Source organism: Gossypium arboreum, chromosome 3 (assembly GCF_025698485.1).
Source record: "Gossypium arboreum isolate Shixiya-1 chromosome 3, ASM2569848v2, whole genome shotgun sequence".
In the NCBI taxonomy this organism is placed as follows: Eukaryota; Viridiplantae; Streptophyta; class Magnoliopsida; order Malvales; family Malvaceae; genus Gossypium; species Gossypium arboreum.
In genome coordinates this window covers 133,260,027-133,281,245 of record NC_069072.1, presented here as the reverse complement: position 1 = coordinate 133,281,245, position 21,219 = coordinate 133,260,027, and the positions used below count along the sequence as shown (strand labels likewise).

The following is a 21,219-nucleotide window of genomic DNA, read 5'->3' as shown; positions in this document are numbered from 1 at the left end:
TCTATTTTTTTTAAAAATTTATATTGTTTTTGTAATTTTATAATTTTTTCCATTTTTAATAAATTAAATATATTTTTATATAAAAATTTTATTTTATTTTTACAATTTTATAGATTTTAACATTTTTCAGATTATGACATCTTATGATGACATCATATGACATGGGATAACATACTATTGATTAAATATCTTAATCATTAAATTTTAACACCTAAATGATTAAACTAAAACATTTGATAAAAATAGAGATCAAAATAAACTAAAAAACCTTTAAGGACCAAAAGAGAAAAAAACGATACACTTCAAGGATTTATGCATTAATTTTTTTTAATCATATCATATTCTGGTTGTTATTTTCGTATTATATCTATGTCTGTAATAAAAGTAACAGGAGCCTCGTTTGAGTTAGATGGGACCTTATTCTCCTAAAGATTTGGAAAAATTTCATTATGATCTTAATATTTTTAAAAATTGTAATCAAGTTAATCGATTGAGTTTTAGTTCGATTGACATGAGTATTGTTGTTAATGTAGGAGGACCTGGATTTGAGTGTGTTGAAGCGTATTCTCCTTTTATTTATGAGTTGAGAAGGGACTATAGATAGTTCTAAGTATTGCATCAAAAAGAGTATATCTGATCAGAACCTATAAATAAATTATTCATTGTTCAAATTTTTTGAAAATTCTTATAAATCCTCTTAAATTTTTTTAAAAATTATTTAAAGCCCCTAAATTATTTAAAAATTTCAAATAAGCCCCTTAAATTTTTAAAAATTTTGAACAATTTTTCAAACTTAATGACATGTTTTGCTTGCTAACTTAAATTATAAGTTTTGTGCTTGAAAATATAAAGCATTATGGACCACTAGTAAAAGTCAACTTTTTTTATTCTTTCTTTTATAGTGTAATAATATTCGTTGAACTTTTGAATTAAAGCAATATAAACCTTTTGAATATTTCAATATCATGGTATATTCTCATTAGAATGTTTTTTATTTCAACATAAAAAGGGAAATATTCACAAATTTATATAATTAAATCAAATAACTAAATATTAAAAGATTTTATTGAAAATATACATTTGCTTTTAGTCTAAGCAAAATGTTCCATGGGCTAAATAACAACCCAATTTTTCTCCCTCTTCCTTGGACTTGGGCCAGATCAGCCCGAAGACCCGTATCATTATTTTTAAGATAAAATATACTTTAAATAGTAAATATAAATTTAATTCCTTTAATTTTCATATTTTAAAATTTAAATCTAATTATTAATTTTATTAAATCCGATGATTTAAAAATTATGTTATTGAGTTGGTTGAAGCATAAGAATTTGTAGCCCATTGGGACTATGCCCAAAATGCAAGGGAAAAATTGCTATAAGGGTCCTTATCTTAATCGATTTTGATTCATATGAGATAAGAGCAGGTATAAAGGAATATTAGACAAAACAAAAGAGGAGGATTTGACTACAAAAATGCAAAATCTCATTCATTTTGAAGAAATTTCAGTTTTATACTACAAAACAAAGGTACATGTTTTACAATTTTATGTACTATGTATCTAGGGTATCCCTTTCCTGCCTTTGCTTATCTGAGTAACTTATAAAGGACCCAATTATTCCTTTACTTTTTACAGTAACTTTTTAAGATCAAACTGATCAAATGCAGAAAAATCTGTGTTAGAAAACTATATATATAATTATTTTATTTAAATCCATGACTGAATTGAATAGTTGCATTCGAAAGAGTTGACACCATTAATATGAGCAAAAATGTCCGAGGAATGAACCATGTCTTCCTCTTCTTTCACGACCACCTGCGTGACATGAATCCGGAAAATGAAAAAAAATAGCATTAGCTTTATATTTGATGCACTAATAGTGTATAATTATATGCACTGCCGGTTAATTAAATGATGACACAAAAGGTGAATGCAATAATTTCGTGTTTTTGGAGGTTGAAATAAAATTATCAAATATTAGATCTCTTTTTAAGGACTAAATTGAACTAATAATACGTGTTATCATCTGATTTACTGTCTCTACATGAAATATATATATATATATATATATATATATATATGAAGAAAGTGAAAGAACTTACTTGGTCATCATCATCATATTCATGATTGATAGAAGCTTGCCTTTGGGTTTCACCAAAATCATCATTTTTAGCAAATCTTCCTCTCACTCGAGGTCGGCTATCAGCTAATGTCTTGCGGCATGCATACTGTACATTCACATATATGTGTATATATAAATATCAGTACTTTATGTCCATGCATGCATGTATATGTGTGTATGCATGTATGTATGTACCTTGATTTTCTTGCTGAAGTTCCTTTCATTACGTTTTTTCATGTACCTAAGGATCTTTTCTTTTCTTTGTTCAACAGAGAGTTTCCCAACTTTGTTGAATGTTGAATCTTCTAAACTTGACATCTCTGTTGGTAATGGTGTTGAGCACATTGCTCCTCCAACCAGTTGTTGATTCTCACAGCTCAGTCCCTTTTTTTTCAACAATTCACAGTTAAAATATTAATTAATTAATTGCAAAATTAGAATAATATTTGTGTTATATATATATATATATCTTCAATACTAAAAGCAAGCATTAATTAGATCATTTGGATATGAGCAGTCAAATGTTTGATGTATTTTTAGTTATGGGTATATGGATATGATTCTCCAACATTTTTCTCGAGTACATTTAAATTATGTCTTAAAAAAGTTTTTATTGTATCAATTATGTCCTTCAACTAACCTAATTGTTAGTTTGGATTTGATGCAATGTGTATTTAAAACAAGTAAATGAAATTTTAAACATTTGTATAGTTACTTTGTGGGGCAATTTGGATTTCATATTGTTTTAAGAAAAATGTAATGATGTTTAAGCTATCTATGTAACAGGTACATAAAATTTGATCCAATGTCGAGAAATTTAATCTAACATTTGATGTCTTGGTTAATGGGTTGATCGAAGAAAGGATATTATTGATAAAATATTAATACTTTAAAGGATTTAATTAGAATGTTTAGAAATTTGAGGGTCAATTTAGGGTTTGAATAAGAGTTTAGGGAGGTCCTCTGAAATTAACCCAAAATTAAAATAATCATATTTTACCTGTAAATCTCCGGGTTTAAGAATCCGTTGAATGGAATCCGGACAGAAAATTCCACCATTATCACCTTGAAATTCCAAGTCTTGTGGTAACATCTCATGAGGAGCCGTAAGAATGGTCCCGGCGGCAAAAATCCCAGAATTATGATCGGCAGTCAAAGCATTCATCGGCATGAAAGGCGCAGCCATTGAAGGAGCAAGAAAAGAGCAAGAAGGAGATGAAGGGTTTAAAGGCACGTAAGAAGGCATCGAAAACAAGCAATCGTCATCGAATACGGACGGAAACGGAGGCGTCGGACCCATAAGAGGAGCTCCCGCAGCAACAAAGCCTTGATGATGATAATGATCACCGCCTCCGTATTGGGAGAGCCCATCGACAACTTCGGCGGGTAATTGGATTTGAGATTGCACTAAAGGAAGGTCGTATTGGTGATGATCTTGGTCAGTTAAAAATGGAGGAACTGAAAAAGAAGGGGATTGACATTGAGAGAAGTCTATGGAAGCTGAAATGTCGTTGTCGATCTCGTCAGGCGAGTCGAAAATTATGGAGAGATTGTTGTTGTTATCGTTGGTGGTGGGGGTGGTGTTGTCGGTGTCAGTGGCGGCGGCGGCATTGGCGGCGGTGGTGTTGGTGGCAGTGGGAGTCCCTGATGGTGGCATGCTGGTGAGCTTATCGTTGTAGTTAGAGCTTTCGTCGAAGCAACAATTAGACGAAGTGACCTCCGAGCTTTGCAGGCCGGCGTCGGAGAATAAATCAGCGTCAGAAAAATAGAAAATCGGACCACTAATAGGGCTCGATATATCGTCCTGTAATAAAAAAAAAACATGCAAAAAAATAGTTTTAATTAAAAAATGATATTGACAGTTTTCAAACGTAAAATTATGCATGGTTTTTAATTAATTTTAAAAGTTTGAAATAATAATTTATTTTTACGAAAAAAGCAAACTTTTAAGGCATGAAAATCTTTGTTTCTGAGGGTGTTATATAAAAATAAAAATAAAATATTTGTTTCTAAGTTGGTATATAATTTCGTATGTAAATACCTGAAAAAAAACCTAATTAAAAAAAAAGACAATGGTTTTTCAAAAGGTTAACATGCATGAAAACCTATTAATTAAATGGTAAACTTTTCAGATAATCACTTAATTTTTCCAGAAATTTTATATACAAAACAAATTACTTGTAAATCCAAAATACTGAGAGGAAATTATTATTATTTTCAAATATTAATATGAAAAAATATGAAAATGTAAGAAGAAATCGGAGAATTACAATGGGAAGCTGCTGCTGTTCTTGTGGATGAATCATGTCTCGCAACATTGTTTTAAATGAACCCCTAATAATCAAAAGCTTCAATATTGGCAAATAAAAAAGAAATAAACTTTTTTTTTTAAAAAAAAGCTATTCAAAGTTTACACCCTAAACCTTAAAATTTAGTGAAAAACTAAAGTAGATGACAAAAAAAAGTTTTAACGATGATATAAGGAAGAAGAAGAAGAAGAAAAAACAAGAACATATGCTGTTGTTGTTGATTTTAGTTCATGAAAATATAGAACAATAAAAACAAAAATTAGGTTTGTTTCATGGGAGTTGAGAAGAAGAAGAAGAAGAAGGAAAAAAAAGAGAAAAGAGTTAATTAGCAAAGAAAAATGGAAGTTTTTTTTTTTGTTAACAAAAGCTAAGTTTATATATAGAGATTTGGAGAAGTTTTAGGGTTATGTCTGAAACTGGGTTTGCCACCCTGGCACTTTCTTTCCTATCCACTACGAAAATTACGTCGAGCCAGGGATTTTTACTCACTATCATTTTCAAAAATACTAACAAGACACGAATAATATTATAAAAAGGATTATACGAAAATGTTTGTGACGTGGGATTTTAAGCTGAGGACATGTGGATATTTTGGATGACGTGGAAGTTTGATTTTCTTTTTTTGAGGGATTATTTGGCTAAGCTGAAATTGAGCTGACCAAAGCTTTTACCCAATTCTAGGGCTTTTTGTTTCGAATTTTCAACCAAGTTTCTTTGTTTTCTTAAACTGAAAATTTCCCTCTAATTATAAACCCATTAATTTGTTTAATACATCAATTATATATTCCAGAATTTTATTTGCAAAATTTAACTTAGTAATCTTGTATTAACGAGAGTTTAATTATAGGTTCGAGTTTCAATATGTATAAATATGTGGCTTATCCTCTAAGTTTATTTTTTGTTAATTACCTTAAGTTATTTATTCAAGGAATGTGTTTAAAGTGTTAAAGGTTTAATGTTTTTAAAGTATGTACAATGAAAATTATAAAATATTTATAATTTTATATTTTCAGTACGGAGACCAATGAATTTGAAAAAATTAATAATTATATGTTAGAAAAAAATCCGTAAATCCGAGATTATATACCGAAATATACTGAAATTGATACGTATTAGTTATGTAAGAAATACCGTACGGATTAGTTTGGTGAATTGACCCACGAAACATACGGGGATAATGTCAACGAGTAGGGAACGTACAGTGCGGTAAAAAGAACCGTAAGTTCCCTTTATATTAGGTCAAACCGTACAAAGTACAATAGAAGAAATACCGTATGCTCCGTTTTATTAGGTCAAGTTGATTTTGACTCTCTTTTTTTTTTTATCTCTAAATTTTCTTGATCATTTTCTTTGTTCCAAAGGATTCATTAAAAACAACTGAATCCATGCATAAGTTCAAACCTTGGATGGAGTTACATTAATGTTTAAAAAAAAACCTAATTTTATAATTTTTAAAAAAATTTCTTTCGAAAAAAATATATAAAAAGAATTATCCTCAAAATATAAATAAATAATGTGTGTATATGTTACTTATGAGTAGCTCACTCCTCGAGGCTTTCTCCACCCATACTTCACTGTGGTAGGACTTCGTGGATATATCATGATCTTGTTAGAAACATTTTGTTGAGTCAAATTTCATAGACATTCATATGCATAGCATAGCTATTTCGTTAAGAACATACGTTGGGTTCTATTTTGTATAGTTTACACGTGAGATATTGTTGAGTAAGTGGTTGATATTATATATAATGTAACACTCTTAACCTATATCTGTTGCCGGAATAAGGTTATGAGGTATTACTTGACTAAACAAAACTTCTATAAGGTCAAAGATACTTACCAGACATAAATTATCAACAATGCAAACATATCTCATTGATTTTCCATAAGAGCTCTTATAAATTTCTAAAATGACTCACTATCAAAACATAACCGAATATCTAATAACAAATTAACTACTATCAAGTTATAACTAAAACATTTCACCACATTAGTTCAATTATAAGGCTTCTCTAAACAAAATGAGCAAGCTATCTTCGCATGGCTATAATGTATACAAAGTCGAAATATCATTCTACCTATAGTCTATCCTATACATGCCTTAAACCATGATGATATACAATCTTCTCAACTCATATAATGACTAGATAGTGTGATGATATTTCTGGCCCTTCCAACTCGAGCTAAAGTATATACCTATAAGAAATGGAAAAGAGAACACGGAGTAAGCTTCAATGCTTAATAAGTTTTAAGCAATGCAAACAATTAATTTACTTATAGATCGATTATTCAAATTTTCAAGAAATCATTCCTAGATAATTGCCATTTTGGCCAAGTATCCATGAACATAATGCATATTTAGCAAATTCACCTCACTTGAATCTGAACTCAATTAAAACCAAATATTGAAATTACAAATAAGATCATAAGAACTCGAAAAGCATCTCATTAACAAGTTTTAACCATGTTTGCAACAAATCACAAATTCACTACAAGCTGTCTTCCTGAGCAACAGTCACTAAATTATTTATAACTGGAGCTAAGAAACACCAAATCAAGTGCCGTTAATTTTCCCTAAAAATAGACTCATATATCTTCCATCCATCAAATTTTCAGAATTTTTGGTTTGACCAATCAATACCAGTTTTTTATTGAAGTTTCCCCTGTTTCACTGTTTGACTAATCTGACCACTCTTCACTATGAATCAAATTTCTCATTATAAGGAATTCGAAATATGTTATCGTTTATTTCATTTGAAACTAGACTCATTAGGGAGTCTAAGAATATAAATTTTATCTTATAACCATTTTTGTACCATTTATAATGATTTTCTGAAAACAGAACAGGGGACCTCGAAGTCATTTTGACTCTGTTCTACGCCACTTCAAATATCTCATTATTGGCAACTCTTTTGCTTACACGGTTTCTTTTATAAAAACTAGATTCATTAAGATTTCATGACATAATTTATTCAGCCTCTAACTCAACTTCCATAATTTATGGTGATTTTCCGAAATCACGTTACTGCTGCTGTCCCAAGCAGATTTATTACCCATTCTTTGGATTCATATTATTTAACATGTATATCACCAAATCAATCTCATATAACCTTTCACCATAACCAAATACACACATACACATATGAGATTGTCACATATACTTCTCATTTCGCATTCATGATTCAATTCCGATCAATCTAACATATAAAAGTATATAATACATACCTGACCAACTTAATGTATTGAACATATTCAATGGTAGTTTACTACGAACATTCGAAATCATAATCTTACTCCAATCATCGGTATTAAGTCTGCTAGATTTAAAACCAAAATCAAATCACCACTACAAAGCATGCGGGACTTTAAGCCCGGATATAATACCAGCACGAATGCCTTCGGGACTTAGCCCGGATATAGCACTAGCACGAATGCCTTCGGGACTTAGCCCGGATATAATACCAGCACGAATGCCTTCAGGACTTAGCCCGGATATAATACCAGCACGAATGCCTTCGGGACTTAGCCCGGATATTTTTCCAGCACTTAGCCTGCGGACTTTAAGTCCGGATATATTTCCAGCATAAAGCCTGCGGACTTCAAGTCCAGATATATTTCCAGCATAAAGCCTGCGGACTTCAAGTCCGGATATTTTTCCAATAGCATGCATACTTAGTTATATATTTAACACATCTCAATCAACCTATCACTTAGTAATCATTTAATACATTCGGATATAAGTTCAATAGGCACATCATCATTAACATTTCAACTAAAAAATTATACCTAATATCACACAATCATTTCGCCATTCAAGCTTAAACTCAAAGTTACCATCGACCTCAAAGTCATATACATGCATTGTTTATTAAACAACTTTGTACAAGTGCTAACTGAATTTCAATTCACCTATTATATTCTTATAAACCAGCATCAATTATATATTAAAGGAAACTACTCAAAACTTACCTCGGATATTTTGAATAGTTGTGGATAGGCTACTCGACTGCTTTTTCCTTTCCCTTATCTGATTTAGACCCTCTTTGCTCTTGAGCTTAATTAAAACAAATAGATTTATTTAATGACTTATTCAACTTTACTAAATACAAATATCAAATTTTTTCAAAACAATATTCAAACATTATATCCAATGAACCACAACTATCAAGTATTTAACTTATAATCGGACATATGATATTACCCGCATGTCATAAGCTGATTACCGAACCTATTACTTCAATTCATGTACATATCGAATGGAGTAATCCTTACTTGAACTATTAGTCAACCTTATCAAATGGACAAATATACTTAAGATACCTTTTATATATATATATATATATGTGCATAGATACCATGTTACCGAAAATTATTTTTCTAGCTTAGTTGCCGAACCAATATACAAAACCCATATGCTAAACAACTCGTCAATGTTACCTATATATATATCAAATTCATTCCTCATCCATTCGACTAGCTAAGTTAATATCACGACACACTATCATATAATCCTTACGGCCACAAAGCATGCTTATTATTTATTATTTCCAAACCAATTTATAAGCTAATTTATACAATCAAAACAAGTCTATAATAAACCACAACCTAATCATATCCACCAATCACATTTACTTTACTTAAACCGAATAAGCAAGCACATTTAGTCCTTGGCCGAATATCACTAAACACAAGTCAACAATAGTCTTAATATTTATCACCCTATATATATCATTTGCAAAAGAAAAGAAAAAAATGGATTAATCATACATATATACTACAAAAGCCGAATACAAAAATTTAACCTATGCATAACATTACTTACATTCCAATACTCAAATTATTCAAAATCAAACTCTTAAAAGTTATGCACAAAGCCGAATCCCTAATATGAACAAACCTCAAATTCATTCATTTCAAACATCCACAATGTATTTGTTCAAGTCATTAAGTAAATTTATGTTCGGCTATAGTACTCATGAGTATTAAAAATTTATAACTTAACTAACTCCAACCTTCCTCTTCAACAATTCTTCATAAAACATAAAGATTATAATCCAATCTCCTCCTTTAATAACCAAAACCGAATGCTCAAATCATCACCAAATTTCAAAATTTTGACATGGGCTATGTATGAAACTATCTAATTAACTAAAATCAAGCTTAAAATTTCAAAAACTAACATAATTTACTAACCTTCCCCAAGCTTAAAGTGACCGAAAATCTTGTCCCTTTTTCTTTCTTCAATTCGGCCAAAGAAGAACCAAAAAAATATGAAGCTTTGTTTTCATCACCTCTTTTTCTATTTTTTTATATACATTAATACTATAAAATATAAAGCCACTTCACTAATAAACAATACATATATTCTAAATAAAACCACATCATGGCGACCATTACACAACAAAATAGATATTTGACATGCAAGTCTCTCTTTTTGTATTTATGCATTAATAGCCCACTTTAAAATTAACCTAACATATTTCACAATTGTCTCACCTAAGTCCTATTTAATAAATTTCACATACAAATGACAAAATTAAAGCATGAAACTTTCACACTTGCATGTACACATACTATAAGCATAGAATATAACAGTTAATTATTTTTTTATGACTTGGTTTTGTGGTCTTGAAACCACTTTCCGACTAGGGTCAAATTAGGGCTATTACATATAACTCATGTACTTTGATATATTAAAAATTTGTGCTCTCATGATAGTGGGTCGAAAGTTGGTATATATTGAGTGTATGACTTATGTATAGCATGATTTCACTTACAATAGTAGAATTCATAACTTGAATAAAGAGTTAATGATATTCTTTTAATGACATTGTATGAACTATGAAAATGGAATGTGACCATAATCATTGTTTGGGATGAATGACTATCTTTATTGTTTATAAGTAATTATCATTTTCATTATAGAAGATACAAAGGTGATCACGAGATAAAAATAGATGAGATTAAGTGAACGGATTTAACTTAAAGGGATCAAAAATATCTTACTAGTGTAACACACATATAATTAAGTCATTAGATAAAAGCATAATGTATGTTGCTTTTGTAACGGTTTATGATTAATATGCAGAGTTGGAATTACAAATTATAATTTAAGCCCAATTTATATGTTTTACCAGCCCCTTCGCTAGCTCGATATAATTCTGTATTGTTGGAAAAATTCGGTTTAGAAAACAAGTTTATTTCACGGTGAAATTTTAAAAATTTTATAAAATGACAAAGTGGCTATTTTTAACAAAAAATATCTCCAAAAAAGTTTGTTATACTATACGTTGATAATGGCAGTAGGGATGACTGCAAAGCAATAAGAAAGAAAAATAAGAACACATATATTTTACGTCTAATGTTGAAAAGCAAGAATACAAAAGGTTTGTGACTATATGCAGTTTTTAAGGGTTAAACAATACGTCTAATAAAAGAAGTATAGTCCTATACCAGATTCAATTTGTGCGGCAAGGTTAAATTAATATTACTTTCTTATAAGCATATTCATCTCTTTTGTTCTTCACCTAAGAGCTTCAATGAAAACATTTAAGAATACGTTTAAAAACTAATCCAAACCTAGTTTTCAACGACAAAATCCAAATTCTATTGAACTACTTTTCCTTTATAAACCTCGATTTTGATTCTTTTTTCATCTCAATTCAAATTTTATATATTATTTTCCTAAAAATAAAAATTTTCTTTTTTTCTCCATTATTTTGTATAAAATAAGTAATGTTAGTTGAACTTTTATTATGGAAAAAAGACTCAAATAAGACCTGAAATTCAAATACAAAGAAGAAGTCGTGTAGGAAAAAATTGGTTAGAGGATTGAAAAAGACTCTAGCAGTTAAAAAAAATACAATAAAAGAGAAGAAAGAGTCGTGGGAGGAGAAAGCATAAAAACAATTGAAAAGTTTTAATTTAATTTAAAAATTATCTCATATAATACTTAGACATGAATATGTTTACAAGTTTTTTTAAAGAAATTTAAAATTATTTTTTTTGTAATTTTTAGTTAATAATCGTCAAGTGTAATAAAATGATTGATTAAAAAATTAATGACAGGATAATTCAAATAATGAAGTAAAAAAATTAAATATTAGAAAATATTTATAAAAAAAATGTCGGTCCGATTGACTTTTGAACATTGACTTAACCCGACTCAAACCGGCCCGTTAATAAGTTATACTCTCATGGCTTTTTTTATTTCGTTCACTCTCATTCATGTCTAACTGCTGCTTAGTTTCGCCTATCCAATAAGGCAATTAATTTTCCAGTTTTTTTTCAGCAGCCTTCCTTCACTTCCCAATCTAAGAAAACGAAAACCCTAATTTGTTTTTCTCGAAATGAACTGTTCAAGTAAGCTATTTTTCTCTCTATTTCTTTCTCATTTATTTTTTTTTCTTTTGTTAAAAGCTGTCTTTTTTTATTTTTAATCTGAGAGGATATTTTGGTTCTCCGTGCAGTCTCCGGTGAGGTTCCGGAAGAACCCGTCGTCTCCAAGAAATCCGGCTTGCTTTATGAGAAACGCTTAATCGAGAGGCACATTGCGGTTCGATTTTTGTTTTTGTTTCTATCCCTTAATTAAAAAACTTTTCTAGGTTTTATATTTTGTTTCCACCAAAAAGAGGATAATGATCAAGCTGGAAAGTTGCAGAAGATTTTTTTGTTCAGAAATTTCATTTTTTTTCTTTTAGATTTTTGGTAATTTTGGCTGAATTAGCTGCTTTTTGATAGAATATTTGCTTTGCTGTTATAACTAGGACTATGGGAAGTGTCCGGTTACAGGGGAACCGCTTACCATGGAGGACATTGTCCCAGTCAAAACCGGCAAGGTGATTATACTATTGTTGGTTTCAGTACATGTTTTCTTTGCTTCTTTGTGACTTTGTGAGCTGATAGGTTTTGTTTTATATTTGTTTGATGCAGATTGTGAAGCCCAGATCTTTAACAGCAGCTAGCATCCCAGGGATGCTTGGAATGTTTCAGAATGTATGTTATCCTTTATATATATATATACGCCTTTCTTATGCTTTTTCCTTTTAATGTATTAATTGGTTCAAGTTTGAAGATCATGCTTTTCTTTTTGTCATATGTGAGTGTGGTGGGGAAATGGATTTTCTCTTGTTATCTGTAACTTGTAATAACCTTGATGTTGGTTTTACCATAGGAGTCTTACTATGTTTCTTTTGTTATCTAGAAATGAATAATTTCCATATAATTCGTTTTTTATTTTCTACATAATAGTTGCCAAAGGAAAAGTTTTACTATGTTTACATTGATTTTTCTTCAGTGTTTAACGCTGTGTTTCTTCCGTCATTGCAGGAATGGGATGCTTTGATGCTATCCAATTTTGCATTGGAGCAACAGCTGCATACAGCTAGGCAAGAGCTAAGTCATGCACTCTACCAGGTAACAACAATTGGGATATCGGTTAATTTTCATTTTGACATTCATGTAATCCTTTTTAATTACTGGTTTTTGTATGTTGTCTTATATCATGGCACTAGAAAGAGCATAAGATTTTATATGTTACTTTAGTTTAGATTGAAGCAAAAATCTTCTTGATAATGGTTTGAGCTCTTTTTGTCAAAATCTATTTTACAATCTTACCGGTAGTTATATTCCTTGTGACATTCACAAAGAAACATAATTTAGCTTGGTGTTTGTGTAAGGACTTTTTTAGCTTTGAGTAGTTATATTCCTTGTAACATTCACAAATAAATGTTTATCTTCTACCATAAAGTAAACCTATTCAAAAGATCTCTCCAAAAGATCCATGTGGTTATGGAATCTGATAATAAAAGTACATCAAGTTTTAACTCACCATTGGCTTTTTCTTTTCCCTTTCTGATTCTTTTTTTTTTTTAATCTGAATATAAGCAGTTCATTTTTTTTTATCATTTTCATACAGCATGATGCTGCCTGCCGTGTTATTGCAAGACTTAAAAAGGAAAGGGATGAAGCCAGGTCATTACTTGCACAAGCTGAGAGGCAGGCACCTTTGCCTGCATCTGCAGTTACTGCTGTGAGCAATGGAAAGAGAGGTTCTTTCTCAGTATGTTTTCATTAATTTTTATTTGTCTTTAATTTGTTATGTATCTTATTTGAAATTTATTTTTGTACTCATAGCTTCCGAGGAAGAAGATATGGGCCCTGGTGCAAAGAGAATGCGTCCCGGGGTTTCTGATAGTATTATCGCTGAGTTAACAGAATGTAATGCTGCTTTGTCTCAACAACGTAAAAAGCGCCAGGTACTTATCTTGGTTGATTCCAACTGCTTCATTGTAGACAAAATCTTCATATTGTCTTTTTTACCCCTTCCTCCAATGTTTTCCTTGTGTTTTCTTTTCAGATACCTCCAACACTAGCTCCCATTGATGCTTTGGAGAGGTATACTCAACTTTCTAGTCATCCCCTTCACAAGACAAACAAACCAGGGATCACTTCAATTGACATCAATCTTTTAAAGGTATGCTGCTCCTTTTAGTTATCCCTTTAATAAACATATAGTTTTCTCTACACCTCTATGGATAGATGATTGTGTTTGGATGTTACATGTGGAATTGATATTTAGTTGCCAAAATTAAGGAACTGCGAAATATAGCTGTTAGAAACAAGGTGTGGCTGTTAAATTTGAAGTTATGTAAGGGTTATTACCAAGGTGATGGATAAGTTTATATTTTTGTTCTTTTTGTGCAACATTTTATGTCGCTCATATTATTAATTACCAAGGTGATGACTAATCTATTGAATGTAATTTTTTGTTTTTATTGTGAAAATGGCCTAGTGGATTTATCCAGCACTATAGTGCTTGAATTAGAGTATGTTAGGGAAATTTGTCTGACAATGCAAAATGTAAATTGGAATCGCCTCTAGCTTTTATGTTTTTGCTAGTCTTCAAAGCCTGTTAATTTACTTTCTTTTACTTCTACTTGTTAGGACATTGTTGCCACAGGTGGGATTGATTCAAATGCTGTTTTATTTGGTCGAACATCTGGGGAGATCTTATCAACACTTAGTGGTCACTCTAAGAAGGTTTAGTCAGTTTTCTCTACTGTATTGAAAAGGCCAGCTTCTGTTTAGCGTTTTCTTTTGAAACTTATTGTCTGACTCCAGTCTTCTTTTGTAGGTTACAAGTGTAAAATTTGTGGCTCATAATGATGTATTTTTAAGTGGTTCTGCAGATAAGGTAAGCCAAAATTTCAAGTCTCAAGTTCTCGTTTTTTTTTTTTTTTTTCTTTTCATGGTCCTTGTTTTTATGCTTCATAAGAGATGTTTCTAAGAAGGATATGGTGTTCATGTTTTAATCATTCAAACATAACTATACCGCTCCATACTTTATTTTATGTTTTAGCTTGCAACTCTGTATTATTGATTTTTGAATGTTGTAGACTGTACGCATTTGGCAAGGTTCTGAAGATGGAAACTACAATTGTAGGCATATTTTGAAAGATCATACAGCTGAGGTAAATATATGCTGAATTCAAATTCTCTCAGATACTGACTGTTACAATTATCAAATTCTACTTTTATTTCATTTATGATCTTGTGAACACTAGAATAAGCTTACCTTGTACTCTTTCAGGTGCAAGCTGTCACAGTCCATGCCACAAATAACTACTTTGTAACTGCTTCGCTTGATGCAACATGGTGCTTTTATGATCTTTCCTCTGGCTTATGCTTGACACAGGTCCTAATCATTCTTTCTTCTCTCTCTAACCTGTGATGTTTGGCACGTGATTATTGCTCGTGAAGTACATGAATTAATTGGTCTCCTATTAGTTAATAATAGCTTATGTTAGTATTTGAATCTCTTCAATTGACCTTTAATTTCGGGTGTGCTTAACTGATTCATGAAGTTTTTGAAACTAATCATAGAGGACTACTGTGAGTTTCTTCTGCGTTCTAGCATGTTTTCAAATTTTCCACCAAGTTTCTTTAGGAATTTCAATGAAAATATGTAGTAACTATTTTCTCTATTGGTAAAGGTCTTGGTGAAATGATGTTCTTTTTCTTTGAGTCAAATTTCCATTTCATTTACTTTAAGAGGAAATCCTATATTATAATCCGATTTTTTATTTTTTGCAGGTTGAAGACCCTACAAATTCCATGGGTTATACATCTGCTGCATTTCATCCCGATGGTCTCATCCTTGGAACAGGCACCATAGGATCTACCGTTAGAATTTGGGATGTGAAGAGTCGGGTATTTACTATGTTCTGAGAACCAAACTTCTTTTTCTAAGTATATTTTAGTTCCATTTCTTAAACCACTCGTTCTATGTTCAATCATCCTATAGGGAAATGTTGCTAACTTTGATGGACACACTGGTGCAGTAACAGCCATATCTTTTTCGGAAAATGGTTACTTCCTAGCAGTAAGCACTTATCAGCCAAAATTTTCACATTAGGTTGATAGCCGTGAATGAAATGATCTGATTTATTTATTTTTAACAATAGACTGCTGCACATGATGGTGTTAAGTTGTGGGATCTACGTAAATTAAAGAATTTCCGTTCTTTTGAGTTATATGATCAAGACACGCCGACTAACTCTGGTACGTAATATCTTGACAACGGACTCAGTATTGCATGCTTCTATGTTAAGCTTGTCTCATATCAACTCTTTTTAGGAATGAGCAATAATTGTGTTATTTTATCATGTAATAGTTCACTGTTTTGTCATTGTAAACTAGGTCCCAACATACACCTTTTTCCGTGGGACTTTAGAGTTAGGAAAGACAAAAGAAAGTGAACGTCCAAATATTTTATTTCTTTTGATTAGAGTTGTTTATTATAAAGGGCTATACTTTCAACAGCAGTTTAATTCTTTTCTTTTTTCTTTCAGTGGATTTCGATCATAGTGGGAGTTACCTTGCAATTGCAGGCTCAGATATACGGTAGGTGCTCTCAGGGTCTCATATACAGGTCTTGACATACAGGATAGTTTCATGAACCTAAAACTCGATTTAGGACTGTTTATGCATATCACATTTGAATAGTGTGTGTAAAGCTGTGTAGTGATTCTAAATAGCAACGATGTTTGCCTCTTAACTGAAATTCCAAAGAATGCGTTTCATAAACTTACAATAAAAAGTATGCTACCCCTTTCTCTGCAGTCACACACGAACTCATCCTCTCCGAAATATTATATCAAAATTATTTTGCCATATGATACATGTTGGTTGATACTAATTTTAATTATCTGCTTCCAGAGTTTACCAAGTTGGCAGCGTCAAAGCAGAATGGAATTGCATCAAAACTTTACCTGATTTGTCTGGCACAGGTTCGTATTCTCTTCATGTTCCTCTCAGTTGATTTTATTTTGATTTTCCGCTGAGTTCGATAAGCTGTATTCTTATTTGCAGGTAGAGCAACTTGTGTCAAATTTGGTCCTGATGCAAGGTACTTAGCAGTTGGATCAATGGATCGCAACCTTCGGGTATTTGGCCTTCCTGAAGAAGATGCTTCAACAGAATCATAAAAGGGGAAACAAAAGTCCCTTGTGCTTCCCATCCATATATATGGTAAGTTCTGATTAAACCATAGTTTTATGCCAAAATTCACATGTGAGGTTAGGGCCTGAATGTCACCATTCCTCCATAATGTATGTCACTGTATCATCTAGAAGCGAATCGAAACTTATAAGACAATTTTGACTACTAGATTTCGAGTTTTGGTACCATTTTTTATAAATCTTTTTATCTTTAATTTTGTAATTGTGTAGCCTAAACCAATATTGTTAGGGTAGATAGATGGTATATGTAACTTCATGTTCACCATATAAATGAACATTGTGCATTTAGGCATGCCTTGCCATTGCACATGGATAAAAAAATTAATTGATTTCTACGCATAATGATTTTTTTGCTTGGAGTAGAGGTCGAAATAAATATTAAACGAATAAAGAAAGCACATAATTTTTTAACTTACAAGCAATTTGTTATAATACAATTTAAGGCACAAAATGTAGGGCAAAGTCATTAAATCATGGATGGTACAAGTTAAAGAATAAAGAATGGCAGCTTCCACACCTCCTAAACCATACGTTTTTTAACATTTCAGCTGAAAATAAATAAACTTTTAAGTCCCGTTTCACTTGATTTCAGTTTTGAAAGTGTTTTGATGCATGTGTGAATCCCCAAAGCTGCAAAAGTAGGAAAAAATATACATTAAACGATATAAGGTACAATCACTGTTACTCAGAAATCTATGTACTTGGAAGTATCTGTGGAAGGTTATACCCTTATATGCTTGTTCAAATATATGTCAAGAACGTTTGGCAGACATGAACGAATCAACAAACATAAGTGCTCACTGGTATAGGTAAACTTTTGTTGTAAAAAACTTGTGTTCATCGAATGTCCATATTTTACCTTTCATTTAAGCTATTAACTTGAAGATACAGTGCCCTTTTACCATATTTGAGATCCCAATCACTCAAGTTTTTGGTTAAGGCTTAATGTTGAGTAAACAGATAACCAGAAAATTATTAGAACTGAAACTGGTCAAAAGAAACTAACGTTACCTCGATGTTCTTTGGTTCAAAGTCTTGGTTATGAGCCAAACATAAGTTCCCAAATGTTTCACAGGCTCCGCTTGTTCCACTTAATCTTATTTCAGAGAGAATAATATCACGATTGTGAAGAAACATATAAAAATAATACAAAGCTACTTGGCACACATCTACTAGAGAAAACAGCAACTTTTGACTTACAGATCTTCATCCAAGCTCAACGCGAAGTTGCCACCACCTCCGAGGGCTAACAAGTCATTCACACATATATAGTAATAACGATTTGCACCTGTTCAGATAATATGATATGAGATCCGAAAATCAACCAGCAGCAACTTGAGCAGGCTGCTCAATTTTTTTTTTAAGAAGACACTAGTCTCTCACTAATAATATTTGGCATATTGATAGTTTAAATACGTTTATTAACTGTCCATGCCATTTCCTATATGGTTTCAAGAAAGAAACAAAGAATACAAAAGGATTAACATTTTCTTAGGATGTGGAGGTTTTATAAGCAGCATGAATATCCAATATAATAGTGAGAAAATGCTTTTGTCAGAATGGTGTGTATCAATGTGATCCTCCAAATGCATGAAAAAACTTGAAGATAATTAAACATGCTCATGCCAGATACATACCAATATCTGATATATACACCTGAATCTCAGTAATGTAATATTAAATTAATCTTTCTCTTTATGTATGTCAACATAACATGTAGGCAGTAAGAAATGAAGTAAACAACATTGCATACCAGTGGGTCTAAATAGCCTCGGCTCACCATACTTGGTTGTGAATACAAACGTCTGGTTTGTTCCCTGTCATAAAATAAGAGAAATAAAGCTAAAACAAGGACACATTTACAGTATATAATTTAAGAAATGAAAGGACATAGTGCACACATGCAACAATTCAGAAAGAGAAATCATGTCATGATGCAAACAAAAGTATATTCAGAACAGGCCTGTTGCATACTTGATATTTTCTCTTCGGTGTTGGTTTCAAAGGGCATTCTAACATTGCACCAAAGACAGCTCCTTGCCTGTCTCCAGTAATCTATAATTTACATGAAAATGCAAATAATTACAAGTATTAGAAACTAATTAAGCATTGCAAAATTCAGACTCAGAAACAACCTCTAATGACAATTGCATTTGTTAACATATAAACATCAACATACCAGCAAACAAGGGCCAGGAAGCTCAGCACTCTTACGAATCAGTGTACGAAGTGATATACCATGCTTCAACGTACTGCCCTTCATTTGAAAGAGTTAGCAACAAATCGAGATCAAATACCAAAAGCAAGCTGCAATGCTTATTGCAAAATTTACCTATACAACAACATCCATTGACACCCTTTAACAATATTGGGAAGGGAAGACGTCAAGAACTCATACAAATTATAGTTAATGAATACAGATTCATCAGAAAGTTTTGGTGGAGCCTTAATCGGACTCTGTTCTTCTCTTGCTTCTTGAAATTCATCAGAAGGTTTTAGTGGAGACTTCATTGGACTCTGTTCTTCCCTTGCGTCATGAAATTCATCAGGTTTTAGTGGAGACTTCATTGGACTCTGTTCTTCTCTTGCTTCTTGAAATTCATCAGAGCTGGTACTCCTCCTTCCAGAAACACAGTCCTTATTCTCACTACAAAGTCTAATTCTAGCAATTTGCTTATTGTTACTATGAGTCCAAATTTTTTTATTATCTTCACAAGCCTTTTTTAATTCTTCAGTTGTACAAGTAGTGTATTCTTTAACACTATCCAGGACTTCATGTCGTGTCTCAAATTTCTTTTTCCATCTAACAGGAAGCGAAGGAACCGGCTTTAGTTCACCTCCATGATTATCCAATTTAGACTCAGCATAGCTTAGTGATGGGATGATGTAAGAGAATATTGAAGACAAAGATTTTGACCCTTTGGTGTACCATCTGGCCTACACATCCAAAAGTTTCATGTCATGAAATCATTACAACTAAAATTCACAACTTCCACAACTTAAGCTAATGAAGTTATTGCCTCTTTCAATTCATGGAGATATAGGGGAAGCATAAATTAATTGATTTGCCCAATACAAAAACCAAACAATTGAAGCTTCAAATGGAAGAACGAACCCCATGAATTTAGACCAATTTATGAAGGGGGGTATCTTAAGCCTAAACAATGACAACAAATTTTATGAGAAAAAAGTTAAATTTCATTAGTGTATTAACCGTCCTTGCACAATCCAACCTATCAAAACTTTCTTTTTTTTTGTTATGATTACGAATTAAATGAAATTAAATATAACATAAATCAGAAAATTTTAGTTATTTTTCAAATATAATAAATAAAACCAAAAAAGAACCATTGCCCAGGCTTTTTTAAAAAAATATTCAATAAAAAAATTAGCTACATTAGCTAGATTTCCTATAAGTTACCCAGATCTTGATTCATAAACATAAATACATTAAAAAGAAAACAAATAAAGGAATTACCTGAGAAAGATCTGGTGGAGAAGATGGAGAAGATGGAGAAGAATGATGAGACGCTGAATCTGAAAATAAACGTGAAAGGCTTCCCGCTGCTTTATCTTTCAATGTATACATTTTTTTCTCCCCCCAAAAATTATATTTTTTAAAGCTTTTAACCCATAAATATAAACAAATGAATGATCTTTTTATGTGTGTAGAATTGAAGGGAAAAAAAGTTTTAAACTTTTGAGGGTTTGAAGAACAGAGAAGAGAAAAGAGAATTGTCGGTGAGAAAATGTCGGAAAATGGAAACAGAGAGAGCAGAGAACAAAAAAGAGCGAAGGTGCGTAATTGATGCGTTCGGCTATTGCGTGATTTTTTGCGCAAATTGAAATTGTACTGTAGTATATATAGCTACCTTTTTTTTTAAATAAAAAAGCATTAATACAAAAATAAACTAGCGTTGAATAATACGCTTTATCGAAGGATTGTTTTATATCCCAATTATTTCAATATTATCTGTTTATATCAAAATTTTGTCATAAAAATGCCCTTGTGCTAATGTGACGCTATTAAGAATACTCTACAATTCAGCTTCATAAACAGAATAAACTTTACTCTACGGTTAAAATTAAGAATTCACTCATCATTTTGGTCTCTCAAAACTCTACGTGCCGAGGTGGATAATGTATTAATCTTAATTGCTACTCATTTTATTATTTATAATTATTTGCATATTATAATTTAGGGATAATTATTAAAATTGTACATGAATTTTGATAGAATTTATAATATTATATAACTTTAATTTGGTG

The 21,219-nt window shown here is 31.5% G+C and overlaps 3 protein-coding genes across 3 annotated transcripts; 1 reads left to right on the top strand and 2 right to left on the bottom strand.

Annotated features, from left to right (window-relative positions):
• Positions 1–1,705: 1,705 nt before the first annotated feature.
• On the bottom strand, positions 1,706–4,438 carry LOC108475207 (uncharacterized). Its single transcript, XM_053026330.1, has 5 exons — positions 4,391–4,438; positions 3,121–3,924; positions 2,312–2,504; positions 2,101–2,246; positions 1,706–1,813 (listed from the first exon to the last, which is right to left on the bottom strand). Exons 1-5 carry the CDS (start codon positions 4,436–4,438, stop codon positions 1,706–1,708), a joined length of 1,299 nt encoding a protein of 432 aa, XP_052882290.1.
• A 7,175-nt stretch (positions 4,439–11,613) lies between these two features.
• Positions 11,614–17,129, top strand: LOC108476195 (pre-mRNA-processing factor 19-like). Its single transcript, XM_017778321.2, has 18 exons — positions 11,614–11,791; positions 11,899–11,984; positions 12,196–12,267; positions 12,362–12,424; positions 12,758–12,844; positions 13,347–13,479; positions 13,565–13,686; positions 13,788–13,904; positions 14,375–14,470; positions 14,565–14,624; positions 14,827–14,901; positions 15,021–15,125; positions 15,524–15,640; positions 15,735–15,812; positions 15,895–15,991; positions 16,282–16,333; positions 16,649–16,719; positions 16,802–17,129. Exons 1-18 carry the CDS (start codon positions 11,779–11,781, stop codon positions 16,915–16,917), a joined length of 1,560 nt encoding a protein of 519 aa, XP_017633810.1. The 5' UTR covers positions 11,614–11,778; the 3' UTR covers positions 16,918–17,129.
• On the bottom strand, positions 17,114–20,868 carry LOC108476196 (uncharacterized). The gene is made up of 8 exons (XM_017778322.2): positions 20,429–20,868; positions 19,283–19,887; positions 19,130–19,202; positions 18,925–19,005; positions 18,704–18,767; positions 18,151–18,238; positions 17,962–18,046; positions 17,114–17,580 (listed from the first exon to the last, which is right to left on the bottom strand). Exons 1-8 carry the CDS (start codon positions 20,537–20,539, stop codon positions 17,539–17,541), a joined length of 1,149 nt encoding a protein of 382 aa, XP_017633811.1. The 5' UTR covers positions 20,540–20,868; the 3' UTR covers positions 17,114–17,538.
• Between the last annotated feature and the right edge of the window lie 351 nt (positions 20,869–21,219).

Bases quoted from the DNA above. Each gene is read 5' to 3' on its own strand.
- LOC108476196 (XM_017778322.2), bottom strand. From the start codon at position 20,539: ATGTATACATTGAAAGATAAAGCAGCGGGAAGCCTTTCACGTTTATTT. The intron at 18,239-18,703 runs GTATGCAATGTT...TTATCTGAACAG, and splicing joins GAGGCTATTTAGACCCACTG to GTGCAAATCGTTATTACTAT. The intron at 18,047-18,150 runs GTAAGTCAAAAG...CTCTGAAATAAG, and splicing joins TTGAGCTTGGATGAAGATCT to ATTAAGTGGAACAAGCGGAG.
- LOC108475207 (XM_053026330.1), bottom strand. From the start codon at position 4,438: ATGTTGCGAGACATGATTCATCCACAAGAACAGCAGCAGCTTCCCATT. The intron at 2,505-3,120 runs GTAAAATATGAT...TTGAAAAAAAAG, and splicing joins TTAAACCCGGAGATTTACAG to GGACTGAGCTGTGAGAATCA. The intron at 1,814-2,100 runs GTAAGTTCTTTC...CATGTCACGCAG, and splicing joins AATATGATGATGATGACCAA to GTGGTCGTGAAAGAAGAGGA.
- LOC108476195 (XM_017778321.2), top strand. The intron at 14,471-14,564 runs GTTTAGTCAGTT...CTTCTTTTGTAG, and splicing joins TTAGTGGTCACTCTAAGAAG to GTTACAAGTGTAAAATTTGT. The intron at 15,992-16,281 runs GTACGTAATATC...TTTTTCTTTCAG, and splicing joins AGACACGCCGACTAACTCTG to TGGATTTCGATCATAGTGGG.